At 42.2% G+C, this 17450-nt stretch overlaps 2 protein-coding genes across 2 annotated transcripts; both read right to left on the minus strand.

The window, feature by feature from the left end:
• Nucleotides 1–6769: 6769 nt before the first annotated feature.
• Nucleotides 6770–9049, minus strand: LOC141765772 (uncharacterized). Its single transcript, XM_074631999.1, has 2 exons — nucleotides 7427–9049; nucleotides 6770–7281 (listed from the first exon to the last, which is right to left on the minus strand). The coding sequence occupies exons 1-2, from the start codon at nucleotides 9032–9034 to the stop codon at nucleotides 7138–7140; spliced, it is 1752 nt and encodes a 583-aa protein (XP_074488100.1). The 5' UTR covers nucleotides 9035–9049; the 3' UTR covers nucleotides 6770–7137.
• Nucleotides 9050–14020: 4971 nt separating this feature from the next.
• LOC141765782 (histone H4) lies at nucleotides 14021–14422 on the minus strand. Its single transcript, XM_074632009.1, has one exon. The coding sequence runs from the start codon at nucleotides 14378–14380 to the stop codon at nucleotides 14069–14071; it is 312 nt and encodes a 103-aa protein (XP_074488110.1). The 5' UTR covers nucleotides 14381–14422; the 3' UTR covers nucleotides 14021–14068.
• Between the last annotated feature and the right edge of the window lie 3028 nt (nucleotides 14423–17450).

The following is a 17450-nucleotide window of genomic DNA, read 5'->3' on the forward strand; positions in this document are numbered from 1 at the left end:
CTCCTCCCTCCATGTTACGCAAAACAATGCCTGTCTTCATTTGTCATTCATTCCACTCCTTATACCTTTCATCAACCTTTTTTCTTCTCCAACATTTGCATCCTCTCTTCTCGTCTCACCTGTAATTTCCCTCATTCCTCCTCTCTCCTTCTCTTTTATTGTTTCTCTTCATATTCCTCTTCTCCCCTTATCCCTCCATCAACCGTGTCATTTTCCTCCTCTTACCCTCTTTCTCTCCTCTCCATTTTCTCATTTCCTCTTCTCTCCTTTCATTTCCTCTCCTGTCTTCTCCTTTTCCTCCCCTCTCCTCATCTACTGTCAGCTCTCCTCTCATTTTCATTTCACCTCCTTCTCTTCCTCCCCTCCCCCTTCTCCCCCTTTACTTTCTCCCCCCTCCTGCATCCTGCCGTGCAGCGTTGCGGCGGCGAAGGACAATGATCTCATTCACGGCCGCCTTGGGAAAATGTTTGTGACACCCCGGGAGCGCTGACGGGCACTCGTGCAGTGCCACCAGGCGGCCGGGGGACCCTCGCAGACGGGAGGGAGGTGGGAGGTTGGCGGATGATATGTGGGAAGTGAGTGAATAGTGGAAGAGAGGGATGGGGTAAAAAGGGACAGAGAGGCTTCTTTCAATGTCACCCCTGTAATCCAACACACTTCATCACTTCCTCTTTCTGTCAGCCCCGTACCCTCCGCCCCTCCGGTATTTCCTCTCCTTTCCTCCTCCTCTCTCACCCCCCTTACCTCTCAGTATTCTGTCTCCCAGACAGGTTCATGCATTTGTCTCCCAGGAATGATACTGTCACATTTATGAATGTTCTGCAGACTGCAGAGCGGGATAGAAGAATGGAGAAGAGAACTGAATTTAAATGTTGTGATTGTCACTGTGAGGGCTGCCACCGCTGTAGATTGAGTTATAGCTGCAGCCCAGTAAACCCTCAATAGCTTGATTTTGCCTGTTCTCCACTAAGCTAATTGGTTAGTTATAGCGATACATTGTGAAGAAGGAAGAGACCGGCTGAACTAGAGTGTGTCATTAAGTCTTTAATTGCACCGAACGGTTGGATGGAGAGCTAAAGCTGTCCAGTGTGATGAAAAGGAAGGATGACAGTTAAAATGAACGCCACCTGTGCAGAACATTGGCAGTGACTATAGAATAGGGATGGATACGGTGGCCAATTTAAAGCTGCACTAATCTATATTTTTGTATTAACAATGTGTGTAATGACTAAAGGTGTTGATCCCATGGAGAATCATCATCGGACTCTATCTCCCCTCAGCTCTATGAAGCATTTTAGTGTCTTTCAGCTCATTGTTGTCGTTGTTTGGTTGAGTCTCACCACTCTCACTCATCATCTCAATCATGTTTCTAGCTTTCTTAAAGCCGTTTCACACTACGCACGAAATTCCATCCAAAAAATTTGCACGGAAATTTATAAAAAACTGATTTTTTTGGGAACATTCATGCGGGGAAAAAACTATTCGGACGGACCTACATTTTCGGATCAATATATGTATATATATGTTTGACCAATGAAATCCTTTGATCGTCATTCTGCATAATAATTAGCCATGTGCTACTGTTTGTCACAGACTGTCGGACTAATACATCTTTTTTTCTGTCCTATGGGACATTTTTCGGACCATTGGTGTTTCAGAATAACAATGGGCCTTCTCGTTCTCAACACTCACTGCCGTAATTTCCGCTGGGTGATCAACTGTTCCAGCGGTGGAGCATCATAAAACACACTTCATCCAAACTCAACAGAAACTTAATAAATAAAACTCAACAAAACCGTCTTGGTTGGTCTTTCCAACAATCACCAACTCTGGCTTGGTTGAAATAAACCCTGGTAGATGTAAAAATATGCCGGCTCTGCATGATGTTTCCCCCGCTGTATCCCTCTCTGCCCTCTGAGCAGCGGCTGAGCGGCTCTTGTTCTTCGGAGGCGGACCATTAAATTAGCAAAATAAAATGACAAACATCGCTCAAACAATCGGCCAAAAAAAACAACCGACGTTGTACTCAGCCAATCACCGATAGCTGATATATTCATCCAATCGCCCAACCCTAGTGTTGAGCTCTCTTGGCCACCATAGATGAACTTAAATATCCCAAATTATTCCTTTAATGCTAAAAACAAAATGTGGAAATGTGAACACAACACCAGGGACAACTGTTAAGTGGCCTTATGTGGACAATTGACATTATGTCTTGATTTTTCTAGCGGGGCTACAGTGGCATTTGATGACAGAAAATTGTTTCAGCAAAAAAAAAAGAAGCTTATTTTTTGAGCTACATGGGCAGAAAATCTGAATAGTTTAAACAATTATGTCCTTTCCTTTGGGTTTTAATAGAAAATGTCATTAGATCAATGAAAAAATGTGAAGAAAAAATCATACCAAGCAATGCAAAACTGAACTTACACTTACAACACAGCCGTGCAACATTCGTTGTGTCAGTTGCTAGAATTTGTTTTGCGTCATCTTTGATGCAATGAACTGCGGGATTGCACTATATTAATCTTTCATCGTGGATTGTGCTGCGTGATCAAGTATAAGAAACGTAGACGCTCCTTTCCCCAGCATTTAGAGAATACAAACATCACCTCTCACTGCTGACACTCGGGGACAATACTCTGTTAGATACATTCCCAATCAACAACAGTTTTGTATTCATACAGGAATAAATCCACAGTAAAATACCCATTTATCTCCCCTCAACCAGGCTGAGGCAGTCATTTGTAGTCGTCCCTCCAAAATCCTTCAACAAAAACACATTTCATGCTGCTATAAATGCAAAACACAGAAAGAACTGCGGTTCACAGTTACCTCTTTGAATAAAGTCTCTGGCCTCTTGCTGATTTTTTTTCATATCCTGTAACCTTTTGAAACAGTAATGACTCTAAATGGTAATGGCATTTTCTCACAAAATATGAAATATTTGGGAGCCTGAGACACACTGTGATGTAGTCTGCAGCGCAGTCAGCACGCACAGATCCTCTATGTATAATTTATCATCTCCTCTGAAGTCTTTTCTGCAAAAAATATCGGACTACTCACAAAATGTTACACTGATATGTTGGCCCAATGTTTGCTGTGCATCAGTTAGTTGTCTTATGTTGATTATTGTCATCTAGTGATGTCATGACACCAAAAATATAGTAGCCGATATTAACACCAGTGAGATTCCACGATTCTTGATACCCAATTTGTTACTACGGTGAAAAACAAGGAAACACTTTATATTAATCATCATTTATAAATGGTAAATTAATAGTTAATTAAACTCATACTCATACTCGCAAAACGGCTCCGATACCACTTTACGGCAGCGGGACATTAACCTCTCGTCACCATCTTTCCGGTCCTATCGCACGCGCTCCACCTCCTGACAGTGCGGGCGCGACGGGCCTGTGGTGCGCCGGTCACTTTCATTGTGCCACAGGGTTTTGCTTGCACCCTCTGACTCGTGCGTGCGTTAGACTTCTTGGTCCGTGTTTCAAGACGGGTCGGGTGGGTTGCCAACATCGCCGTAGACCCTTGGAGCCTTTTACGTGGGTCGAGCCCTGCCCTGGGGGCACGACGCGGTTGGGGCGCACTGAGGACAGTTCGCCCCGGTCGACAGTCGCACCGGGAGCAGGGGGCCAGGTCCCTCCCCGGCGGGGAGCGAGGGGTGCAGCGAGCACTTTGTCCGCGGCCTTAGGAAGCGGCAAGGTCCGGGCGGGGAGCGCTGTAACTTTTGCCCCGAGCCTTTCCAAGCCGACCTAGAGCCGGTCGCGGCGCACCGCCTCGTATGCGGGACTCCCCAGCCTGCCGTGTGTCGCTCACACCCTCCAACTGGCTGTTAACGAGGGTCTTTTGGCACAGAGAAGTACTCGTATCGGTACTCGGTATCGGCGAGTACCCAAATGTAAGTACTTGTACTTGTACTCGGTCTGAAAAAAAGTGGTATCGGTGCATCCCTAATGCACTGTAATTCGTATATATCCCACAAAATGTATTTTTGTGTAATCCACATAATTGTGATTTAGTATAAGCCGGTGTTCATGTCCCGCGTGAAACCAGAAGTCAACATTGATTTATTTGTCTTATTTGTACTTCCATTTTTTTAACCCAAACCATGATCTTTTCTTAAACCTAACCAAGTAGTTTCCTGTGAAGACTGAAATTTATTTTGAAAAGACTGCATGCATGTATTGAGTGGAAATTGTTGCTGAACATTCGTAGGATAATGCACGGAAAATTAGGAATAACTTTTTTGCAAGACATCCTACGAAGCGTTGTATGAGGATGTGTTTGCCTGGTACAGCATGGCATATTTTCTGCCAGCTGCAGTTCCTGCCTCAACTGTTTATTTCTGTGATCATGTAGGAGAGCAGTGTAAAATGAAGAAACTCATTATAAAGAAAAATGGGACAACTGACAGTTACATCACAACTTCACACATTGGTTAAGTAGAGCTCCACAGAGGAGAGAGGTTTGTGTACGCTCTGGGCGCCACTACAATACAGTATATAATACGGTACAGTCAGAGTTTGGTAAATGAGCTCTCAGGCTACTGCTGCACTCCTTACTGCGAACGTGTGATCAAGATTAAACCAGCCCACTGTGATCTCTGTAAATCTCATAACCTTGTGTTTAACTGGTGCCTTTTGCTAATGCTAAACAAACAACGTAATGTATTAAAACTAGAATATTAGAACATTTTATTTGTGCATATTTGAAAGTCTTTTGCTGAACTTTCACTCCGTTCCTGTGAAAAGAACTTACAGGTTGATATATACCTAAGCCTCAATTTAGATAGATAGATAGATAGATAGATAGATAGATGGATAGTAACTTTATTGATCCAGAGGGAAATTCAAGTTTCCAGCATCACAGTTCCATAGTGCAAAACAAATTAGTAAAAACGGCACAAGTAAGTAATACAAAGTATAAAAAAATATATCAAATATAAAAAAATAACAAGAGATGAAGAAACTGTTAGAAATTAATATAGTGCAGGGTAACAACTGAGATACAGGACTATTAAAAATGTGAATATAGTGCACAAAGTGATATAGTGCTGGATAATAAAATATAGGAGATATAGATATTAAGAAATGTCAAATATGGAATATAATGTGGGATAAGAACTGAAGTAGAGTTTTTTTAAATAGACTAAAGTGCAGAATAAAGCTGTACATTGTTGTAGATCACAGTAAAACCAGTCTATAAAGGTGCAGAGTAGAGCTGTTTGTAGTGTGCAGAATTAAAACGTCTATTAAAGTGCACTGTGTGCATTAACTGTCCTGCAGACCGTCTTCCTCCCCAGAGACGTGTTGTACAGTTTGATGGCTCGAGGGACAAAGGATTTCCTGAGTCTGTCTAGTGGAGCACTTTGGGAGCAGCAGCCTGCCGCTGAACGAGCTTCTCTGTTTGGTGATGACGGCGTGCAGAGGATGGCTGGCGTTGTCCAGTATGGCCAGCAGTCTGTTGAATATTCTTTCCTCTGACACCGTCACCAGAGAGTCAAGCTCCATGCCGACCACGGAGCTGGTCCGCCGCCTGATCAGCTTGTCCAGTCTTGGATGTCCCTCTTATATAAAAAGCGTCTTGAGATAACTTCTGTTATGATTTGACGCTATATAAAAATAAATTTAATTGGATTGAAATTCTTTTAGCAGTGTGTATGCGAATGTGTCCTGGGCCACATTAAGCACCGCCTACTCTACTGATGTCCAGTCAGGTGGCCAGCTGATCCGCGGGATCACCGTGCCCTTCAGGTAAATAGACAGGCAGACACGGGCGATTGTCAGCATGGAAACGGTCTCTGTGCTCTACTGAAGCCTGTCGGTACGACTGTATTTTATTAAAATATATCTTGCTTATAGGCTACATATCTACAGACTATCAGACTAGGCACGCAAAGTGCATTATTATCATACTGTGGGTGTTTTTGTTCCGATGCTTTGCGCGGAGCTGACACCCGACCGCACGCCCGCCTGTTCTCTCTCCTCCCCGGCTCTCTGGAGCGCTGTACCTCGCTGTTGTCTTGCAAAGGCAGCGGTGCCGGCAGCGCGGAGGTCCCCGGGGACCACCGGTACAATAACCTTTTTATTTTGATGTTAATACAATGTACCAGAATTCTTGAATATGTAAGATATTACTACTGACGGCTGCTGTATTAGCCGTGTGTTTACTACGTGTTTATTTGCATATAGAACGGGGAAGTGAGATCGGATCACAAGTGGTCACTGGAGACGCATTCTAATGCCAGGTGTGGACAGACGTACTTAAAGCTGTCCACTTGTGATCCGATCACTGAGGACGCATGTTAATGCCAGGTCTGAACAGGGCCAAAGAGGCCTGCAGGCCCCAAGGGGTCAAGTCATCATTTTGACTATTATATTTTATTCTAATTAATATTCTTCTCTTCATTGTGTTTTCTAATGCATTTCATCACCATAAAACCTTGAATTGTGGATGTATTTGAAAGCTGCTGCGGCACTAAATAAACCTTTTGCCTTAAGTTCTTAAGCCACTTTAGACTCGTAAAAAAACTGAAGTTCGTGAGTGTAAAGTTCAGGTGTTTTTTATTTGTTCATTCTCTTTGGATGACCAACACAGACAAAAAAACTTTTGGACCAACATATAATATAATCTGTTGAGCCAACGTACTGTATATTTTCAGGCTGTAGGGAGCAAATGAGAACTCATCAGTGCTTGTCCACTGATTTATACATCAAACAAAGCATTTCATATTAAACATGAGAGGAGTGCAGTATAGAATTAACATTTTTTAGGTTTTATTTCCAGAAAAGTGAATTCACTTCACTTTCCATGAGTAAAATAAAGTGTCAACCCTCAAACAACCCTTTTCACAAGTGCTGTTTAGGGGTCAAGACGGAGTAATCCTCACAAGTACACAAGAACAAACTCCTGTGTATGTGTGTGGATTAGTAATCATATCTTTGTAAGGACCATATTTACACCAGAAAAGTGGATTCACATCACTTTCCCATAATAAAATAATGTGTCAACCCTCAAACAACCCTTTTCACAAGTGCTGTTTAAGGGTCAAGACTGATTGATCCTCACAAAGATACAAGAACAAAGGTGTGTATGTGCATTTTCTTTCTCCTGAGCGTGGCATCAGAAGATCTTATACCACTTGGTCCTGTTCTTTTTTTTGCCGATCTGGTTCTCAAGATCCGCCAGCTGGGACCTCAGGGTGCTCTCAGTGGTCGTCCACTCCTGTTCTTTCTCCTGCAGAGTCTGCTGGACGCTTTCGGTGGCCTAGGGATGATAATAATTAACAGTTTAATTGTTAACCGTTTAAGGAGAAAAGCTGGTCAACCGTAACAGCCCAACGCCCGACTTTAAAAGCTGGCGCACCGTCGAGGCATCGGTTAAGAACATTTTTAAAAATTAGCATCCCTACCTTGGCCTGAAGGAGGGATGACTCCTGGCACTCGATGCGATGGCTCTCTATCTGCTGCTCAGCCTTCTCCAGAGCAGCCACGAGGGTGTTGTTGCTCTGTTTTTGCTCGTGCAGCTGAGCAGCAAAGGAGGAGCTGGTTTTCACAGTCTCCTCCAGCAGGGAGGTTTTTTCCTGCTGCCAGAGGAGACGGTCACTCGCTAGCTGATCTTCAAACTTTGTCTTCAGATCAGCCACGATGGTCTTGTGCTCCTCGTCTTGCATCTTCAGCTGGGCAAGATGGGAGCGCTGGGATGTTTCCAGCTCTGCCAAGTGGGAAGACTTGTTCTCGTGTAGCTGAGCAGCAAAGGAGGAGCTGGTTTTCTCAGTCTCCTCCAGCAGAGAGGTTTTTTCCTGCTGCCAGAGGAGACGGTCACTAGCTAGCTGATCTTCAAAGTTTTTCTTCAGATCAGCCATAGTGTTCTTGTGCACCTCGTCCTGCTTATTCAGCTGGACAAGATGGGAGCGCTGGGATTTTTCCAGCTCTGCCAAGTGGGAAGACTTGTCCTCCCGCCACATGTCATGTACAGACTTCAGCTCCTCCTCAGAATACTTTAGAGCAGCCATGATCTGACTCTTATCGGCTCTGAGTTCTTCCATTGCAGGCAGACAGTCGGACATGAATTTGTCTGTCTCCTCCCGGATGGTGACAATCCTCGTCTGAAAGAATTGTTTCTCAGTCTTCAGCAGATCTTCTGACTTTTTCAGATCTGCTGTGAGCTTCTCTATCTCTGCTCTCTGCTCGTTCAGCTGGGCTTGATGGGGCTTCGCCTCATCCTTCGTCTTTTGGAGGTCCTCCTTTGTCTTTTGGAGGTCCGCCTTTGTCTTGTTCAGGTGTCCTTGTCGGTCTTCCCTCTCAGTCTGGAGCAAGCCCTCCATCTCCCACTCCATGTTTGTTCTAGCCACAGCGAGCATCTTCCTTTCAGCGAGGATCACAGACTCCTTTTCCTCCAATTCCTTTCGAAGTGCCTCAATCTCCCCCTTCAACTTCACCAACAGGAAGTTTTGGCTCTTGATGATGCCGTCTTTCTCGCTCAGGTCTTTTGGAGCATTGTTCATCATCAAGCCGACCTTCTTCAGCTGGAAGTCCTGGCTCTTAATGATTGTGTCCTTCTTGCTCAGGTCTTGTTGAGCGTTGTTCAGCATCAAGCCGATCTTCTTCAACTGGAAGTCCTGGTTCTTGATGATGCCAGCCTTCCTGCTCAGGTCTTTTTGAGCATTGTTCAGCGTCCAGCTGAGCTTATCCAACTCGGATTTCAGGGACTTATCCCTGGCCGGAGAGGGATCACGTTTAGCCTGAGCCTTAGCGAGCTGGGCTTTCAGGCCAGATATCTCCCTCTGCAACAGGTTCTTCTCTTGACCCCAGTTGTTGTCCTGCTGTTCAGGAAGACAATCAAAGAAATTGCCCAGTTCGTCCTGTTGGACCTCCAGGAGGATTCTCCCCTCAGATGTACTGGGGGTGATCTTTGCCTCGCTGTCGTTCAGTTGAACCCTGCATGTTTGTTCCAGGGTAGTGAGAAAGAAATCCCTCATTTCAAACTCCTTGCACTCGAAGTCAATGTATGCCGTCATTGTCTCAGTGTTTTGTTCTCGTCTTGATAACAACTCTGCCACAAACAGTCAAGTTACGATCTGATCCGAACTTCTTGTGTTGGGGGTATATGTAGACTCTCAACATTCTAGAACTGATGATGCGTCAAGGGCGATGACGGACCGTGTTCCATTCTACTCCTTCATTCCTTTGATCCTTCAATTCTATTGTTGCTATGGATTCTATCGTTGCTATGGATACCAGTTTGATTACGTTTGAAAATATGAATGTAATGATTTCTGATTATTCCTAAAATATAGCAAAGAAAAGTACACTTTACACTAAGGAGATTTGTCAAGTATTTCTTATCAACATGGGAGTGGACACATAATGCTGCACAACACAAAGTAACAGCAGAAAAATAATATAAAAGTTATAAAAACTTGAAACTGTAGTGTTCTGGTTCAATCTCAACACGCTCATCAACTTTATTTTCCAGCAGCAGCAGGCAGCGACGTACATGAAACCTGCCTTGGCGAAGGCCTGTGCTCTCCGAGTGCACTTCTAGTTTCATATGATGCCAGTATCAGTAAAAGTAATGGCCCCACCTTTAAATGAAAGGCTACAGTCAGCAGCCCGTTAGCTTAGCGTAGCACAAAGACCACAAAACAGCTAGCCTGTAATTAATAGTAAGGAAATCTGCTTACTAGCACCTGTAAAGCTCAGTAATTAAAGGGACTGTTTGTAACTTTTTAAGCATATAAATGTACCGGGACGGGACACATATGCACGCTCGAATGTGGCTGAAGTCACTGCTCCTCTGCCTGCTTGCCTTCACTCAGACAGCGCGCGTTCTCGCTGTCTCGCTCCACCTCTAGACGTGAACGCGCGCTCACTCCACACTGCAGGAGAGTTAGTAGCTCTGAGAATATCTAGTGAATGTAGAGTGCACGTTTGTGCAGAAATAACTGCTGCAGCTCCTCCAGACCAACAGAGGTTTCCCGTGTCTTGTGAAGTGACGGGGCTCCGCAGCGAGAAACGTTATCGTCTCCGACCGGGTGCCGGTGTCTTCCTGCTCACTCCGGCTGTGGTCGAGAGACGGCAACGTTACTCGCTGCGGAGCCTCGCTGCTTCAGAGCCCCGGCACTGACGCTGAGGCAGGAAAAGCCAACACTAGGATCAGCACTGATTCATGGAGAGACCTTCGTCTGGTCAGCTAACATTACTGCCAAGCAGCTGAAATATAGAGTGATATTGTGGTTTTAGCTGACGTGTGTCTCCTCACTCTTTTGAGCGATGCTCGTTCATGTCTATATAGAGCGAGCAAGCGCGAGCCCGACGCTGACACACAGGTGTCACTGTTAAGAAGCATTTCTGAAAGTTACAAATAGTCCCTTTAACACAAAGTCTGGCACATGACCACCCGTAACGTGGCGAGACATATAAAGAGATGATTAGTGAGTAAGTAATGCTTTAACTTGGCATAGAGCGAAATTAATTTTCGGCACCATTGGGTTTACCAATTCAAGGAATTATGGAAATTGCTAACCTGTGCCACAATTACAAAGCAGTTCACGCTGATACCTTCACTCCAACAGTTTATTTCCCCGGGTAGACACCCCAGTTATGTTCATAATAACCATACAAAACTGCCATAACTGTGACAATGCTTACATTTGCTTCTCCAGAGGTGTCATAGCACGAAAACACAACTGAAGCTAATATAATTCATTATGGATCAGATTGGTTTACACAAGTTAATGAGCAAGCATTGGCGAGTGTTACCGTCAGGATCGGGTAATTGGTACCCTGACTCAAACTTACCCATTATTAATTTTATTAGCAGCTGCAGCTGCGTCCACCCTGCTGTGACATGTAAAGGGTCTGTTGGAGATGTAGAGAAACAGACGTGCAGTGTAGTGGAGTGTCGCCATTTTCAAGGGAGAGGAATATGATTATCAAAGATTGTCACTGCTTTTTAAAAAAATGAGGGCTGTCAGTCGCTTAAAATATTAAATCATGATTAATCACATGATTGTCCGCAGTTAATCGTGATTAATCGCAAATTAATTGCACATTTTATATCTGTTCCAAATGTACTTTCAAGAGAGATTTGTCAAGTATTTAATACTCTTATCAACATAGGAGTGGACCAATATGCTTGCTTCATGCAAATGTATGTATATATATATCAGTGGTGGCTGGTGAATTTGGGGAGAACAGGAGGAAAACCAACCCACGACGTCATGTTATTTTATTAAGTTATTTCTCATATTTTGCACTTGCTCCTCCATTTTATGTATGACTCAGTGCTGCTTGATATATGGTTTTATACATTATTTAGTGCTATTCTTTACTGGCTCCTTAGCTTTAGTGTCAGCCTTCTGATGTGGAGATTTGTAGTGCATTGATCATGTTGTGCTTCTCACATTCAACTGAGTTTGAAACATTGTAATATTTATGTTGTAAAAAAAGGAAATGTGAGGAAGCAAAGAATTGCATATTATATTACCCCCTCACACAACTACAAAGCTCACTAATATTTAATACAGGAAACACATTTAAGATCAGATGGCTGTCCTGTGAGGTCTATTTATTTTTCATACTATTTGTAGGTTTCATCTGGGCCAAGTATTTTTTAATCATTGTAATAAATAAGTGAAAAGCCCTTGTTTATTTCTCCTCCTAGCTCCAAATATAATATTATGTTTATGTCTGCAGTTAATGTCAACAGTAAGAATTAACAGGTAATCACTCTTTAAGGATGATGTGGGTGGCTCTTAAAAGAGCCTTTTTGTCGGAGTGTTTGTTCAGACTGAGAACAGCTCACTTCTTCTTGGGTGCTGCTTTCTTGGCTTTGGGTTTGGCAACCTTCTTAGCGGGAGCTTTCTTGACAGCAGCGGCCTTTTTGACCACCTTCTTGGGACTCTTGGTCACCTTGGGAGCCTTAGTCGCCTTCTTGGGGCTCTTGGCTGGTTTCTTGGGGCTCTTGACTGCTTTCTTGGCCGCTGCGGGTTTCTTCGCCTTCTTCGGGGATTTCTTCGCGGCTACCGGCTTCTTTACCGTCTTGGGCTTTTTGGCCGATGCGGGCTTCTTGGCTTTAGGAGCGGCTTTCTTTGCCGGCTTCTCTGCAGCCTGCTTGCTGATCTTGAAGGAGCCGGAGGCCCCGGTCCCCTTGAGCTGGACCAGAGTCCCATTAGCCACCAGGGTCTTGATGTTTTCCAACTGGCCCACATGTTTGTTCAGGAACTCAATGTAAAAACAACCATCTGCTGTTGATGAGTGTTTAATAAAGTGAAGTTATTGTGGGAGCAGCAAACACACTGATGATGGCCGAGGCTTATGGTGCAGTTCAGCCAGACTTCCTATCAGAGCTGCTCGCTGTGACTGTGAACATGTCCTCTTGCTGAGGACTGATTTTAATATAAATAGTTAGTTATTCTGTGTATTCTACTGAGGTTGAAAGTGAAGACTGACTGAAATTTAGATTTGGACCTCCTTCAAAAATATCAGCACAGTAGTTCAGGTTCTACAGAGCTAAGATCAAACTTTTACCAATTTTACATCTGCTTGAGGAAACCAGTTTAATCCAAAATGACAATTATTAATATCGTTGTTTTATTATTAACTCAACATTATTAACTCATAATTCAAAGATTCAGTTCCAAACTTTGGACCTTTTGTGTCACTGCTCAAACTTTAAAGCACACTGGTTCTACTCTCGGTCATATAGTGTTTTGTGGTGCAAAAAAAATAAAACAATTCATTACATCTAAATTCAACAATGGCATACATGTTTTGTGGATTTTAAGGGGCACTGATCTGAAAAGGTGTAGTTTACATTATTTCCCATTTGTTACACATGCTATGTAACAGAAGGTACATGTTTATAATAACATTAAATATAAATAAATAAATTTGTGGTAGAAGTATCTGCCTGCTGCTGCCCAGTGAGCTGGCAAAGCACGCCGTGACTGAGGGAACCAAGGCTGTGACCAAGTACACTAGCTCCAAGTAAAGCTGTTGCTAAACCAACAACACAAAGGCTCTTTTAAGAGCCACCCACTACAACTAAAGACATGTTCCTGTTCTTAAAGCCATATAAATACATTTTAAACCATGCAGAAACAATTCAATGTGCGCAAAGTAAGCAATTATATGAATTGCCCTATGGTGCTTACATTACTGTTATTGCAGTGTATAATTAAAGTTACAATGTGTTCCCCGTCATTCGTTCTCTAAACATCCACTTGGTCCCATAGTAATTTTTATTTTTGTACATGTCATCAGTGATGGTCAAATGCATGCATGATTAACCTGTATGGTGTATACAATACAAGTACATACTCACCCAGTTGTATCCATTTGGTGTTTTTTTCTGCTCTATAGTATTTACAACTTACAAAAACACTGAACTCACAGGCCTATACTAACGTCTTATTCTTGTTGTTGGTAATTGGTGTTTTAGGCCTATATTATAGAATGTTGAAGCATCTGATTCAGATCACTGAGTATAACAATTGTAGTAGTGTAAAACTCAGAAGTACCATCATGAGCTGCATGTTTATATTATTCTTACTTGCATTCTAGCTTCTATTACATATCTTAAATCCTGCACATATCTGGAACATAAATCTATACCCTTTAACTGTATATATCTATGCATTTCTCTATTGATTGCTCTGAACAAATCTGGCTCAATCTTGTATTGCAACATTCCTCCATCTCTCTCGCTCATTGTGCTCAATAAAACTGCCAAAAAAATCCAGTGTCTCTAGCTATAACCAAAACAAACTCATACAAACTGGAAATCACAACAATCAATGATAGATCAATAGAAAAAGTGCCTCCCTTATAAATCGTTTTTTCCCCCCAGGTAGTCTACCTCAACATTTCCATCTTTATAGCGTGCCCTTGTTGAACACCAACACAAAATATGACACTACAATTACTTTTATAATGATTTGAATGGTAAAAGTTGGTTGTAACATTATAACAGGAATTCAGCTCTTTATGTTGAGTAAGTGGGTGGCCCTTAAAAGGGCCTTTAGTGTTCATAAAGCAACAGAGTGTGTTTATCCACCGAAGCCGTACAGAGTGCGTCCCTGTCTCTTCAGAGCATACACCACATCCATGGCGGTCACGGTCTTCCTCTTGGCGTGCTCGGTGTAGGTGACGGCATCACGGATCACATTCTCCAGGAACACCTTCAACACACCGCGGGTCTCCTCGTAGATCAGACCGGAGATACGCTTCACTCCACCACGGCGAGCCAGACGGCGGATAGCGGGCTTGGTGATTCCCTGGATGTTATCACGGAGGACTTTACGGTGACGCTTTGCGCCTCCTTTACCGAGTCCTTTTCCTCCTTTGCCTCTTCCACTCATCGTTGCTGATCAATGTCTTTCTACTCAACAGTAAACTCTGGTCTGCTGCTTCACAGCTATTTAAATCATGTCTGAGGACGTGATAGAAGACAGAGGCGGAGCTCTTCTTCTTCTTTTTTGGATTTTCATGAAGGTTGATGATTAAACTCTTTGGTGCATCAGCGCCACCTATTGAACAACAGCATGAATTAGGGACAGCATTTCTCCTGTAAGACTAGTTGCTTTTAGGCAAGCAAAAGTGAAACAATTGGGTAGATTACTTATTATTCAGACTTTATTCTGTTCTGACATCTTGTTAAATAATATTGAACTGCCTAGGGAAGCTCTAACCTGTCATAATATGAACTGTAAAAGCCCTCAACATGGGATAGAACTGTGTGCCATGTATGACAATATTGCGACGGCTCTTAACGCCTCTAGTAAGCCCTTTTGTAAACATGAGAACAAGGTGGATAACATTAAACCTGGATGGAATGATTTTGTGGCTGTCAAACATGCTGTAGCGAGAGAAGCTTTTAAACTGGTCAGAATCAGAAAGGCCTAGGCAGGGGTCATTGCTTGAACAGAAAAAAACTTGCAAGATTTAAAGATGCTCTTTGTCTTATTAAAAAGATACGAGAACACAATGAGAGCATATTCACTTGCTAGGAAGCTGCAGATTAATAACCATTATGATTTCTGGAAAGAGGTCGGAGTTATGATCATTCAACATTGAAGGTGCATGTGGTCCAGACAAAATAGCCGAGATGTGGCGTGAGCATTATTGTAATTTATTCAACTGTGTTAAAAGTAATGAAGTTGTAGTTGAAAATATTGATCTCTCTGAAAACATGGCAGTCAGGTCAGATGATGTCTATGATGCCATTATGATGCTCGATGATAACAAGGCCTGTGGTATGGATCATATCACTGCAGAACTTCTAAAACATGCCAGTCCTAAGCTTTGTTGTCAATGTGCTTTACTGGTGTTTAATGGTGTCCTTCCAGATTCTAACACCTCTGTATTGTTAGTGACTCTTATTAAGGACAAGGCTGGTAAATTAAATAGCATGGATAATTATAGACCTATTGCCCTCGCTGGTATTCTCTCTAAAGTGCTGGAAAGAATCCTGCTAGAATGGTTGGAAATGTTTTTTTCTCACCACTGATCACCAGTTTGGCTTTAAAAGGAAACATGGCACTGATATGTGTATTTATGCCCTAAAGGAAATAGTTGCTAAATATGGAAGCCAAAACTCCACCGTATTTATATGCTTTGACAGAGTTAATCATGAAAAATTATTCCTGAAACTGTTGCCAGAGGTGTTTCAAATTGTATACTTAGAATACCAGTCTTCTGGTATTCACATCAGACAATGCAGGTTAAATGGAGCAATGTTGTATCTGCCCTGTTTCTTGTAAATAATGGTGTTCACCAAGGTGGCATTTTGTCTCCTATTTTGTTCAATGTGTATATGGATGACCTATCACCTTAATCACCTTGTGTATGCTGATGACCTGGTAATTCTCAGTCCATATAGTGCTGGGCTGCAGTAATTACTGAAGATGTGCTCACAATACGGCAAAGACAATGACATTAAATGTAATGCCAAAAAAGAGTAATGCCATGATAGTCAGAAGTAGAGAAGATAAGAAATTAGTTCTTCCTGTATTTCACTTGAGTGATATTCCTCTCATGACATGCAGAGAAAATAAAATACCACTCAACATTGCCATCTTTTTAGCTTGCCCCTGTTGAACAATAACAGAAAACATGACACTATAATTACCTTTATAATGATTTGAATGGTAACGGTTGGTTATAACATTTTAACAGGAAGTCAGCTCTTTATGTTGATGATTGAAATGATGACAGAGATATCTATCGACAGTGCTGAAAACAATATGCTCAGGCAAATATGTTGCTCGTAAATTCAGTATGCTTTCTGTAAATGTAAAATGTTCATTATTTAGAGCTTTCTGCGCACCTTTGCATACAGCTCATCTTTGGGGTAGCTACAAGAAAAGTAGTATGCAAAGGCTCATAGTTGATTACAATGATGCAATGAGGTTGTTGCTTTGGGTTCCCAGATGGCATAGTGTCAGTCAACTGTTTGTGTCCTTTCTTATTTTTTCTCTTATTGCTATGGACCCTCCTGTGTGTCTGTAATAAAGTTTTAATTGAATATCTCCATTCAACTATTTGAGTTTAGGCCTGAGAGTTTCTAGAGACTGAAGCTCTCATATAAAGTTCCTTTAGGTGTAATTATTTTTCACAATCATCAGAGCAGTGTGGATCCACTCTGTATCTGCATTTAGACACCTCCATAAAGTGTTCATCAGCTGCCTTTTAACACGTCCAATGGTAAGGATTATCCTTAAGACTCACTCTGTTCTGTTCTGGCTTTGAGTTGATAAGAATGATTACAATGAGTAAATGCATGTGCAACGCTGTTTATGTCATGCATCTCCCTCCCTTCCTTTGTGTATTTAATGCAGAAGAAAACAGCAAAAATAGATATGGAGGTGAAATGAGTTGAAATGCATCATTGCTTATGAAATTAGGATTAGAGGGCAATGTCACAAAAAGAAGGAACAAGCAAAAACCAGCCATGCAGTACCATGATGGACCTGCAACATAATGTGGGTTAAACACCCCTAGCATTAAGAAGCGGTATGTACACACTTTAATTTTTAGTACACACTTTAAAGCTAAGAGGACATTTTAAGTGTATAGTAATGTCTTTAACAACTATGATTCAGTGCTGCTGCAGCAGGCTGGAGGAGTGGTTGACCTGCCCAAATATGTTCAGCAATGACAAATCAGAAGCTGTTGACAGGAAATAGAATAAAAGTAACATAACATGTTAAATGTAAGGTAAAGTAAGGTTAATTGATATTGATGAAAAATTCTCTATTTTACAACACAAGTCCTTCTACAGCTTTCTTGAGGCTAGATTTGATCCCTACTTGTATTTTAATATACATGACCGACATTCAAAAGTGATTTATCTCTTTTTTAATTTAAGAGTCAAAACGACATAATCAGTTATATTTCCCTTTTGTTCTCATATTCAGGCACAGAGAGTAG

The sequence above is a fragment of the Sebastes fasciatus genome, chromosome 4 (assembly GCF_043250625.1).
Source record: "Sebastes fasciatus isolate fSebFas1 chromosome 4, fSebFas1.pri, whole genome shotgun sequence".
Classification (NCBI taxonomy): domain Eukaryota; kingdom Metazoa; phylum Chordata; class Actinopteri; order Perciformes; family Sebastidae; genus Sebastes; species Sebastes fasciatus.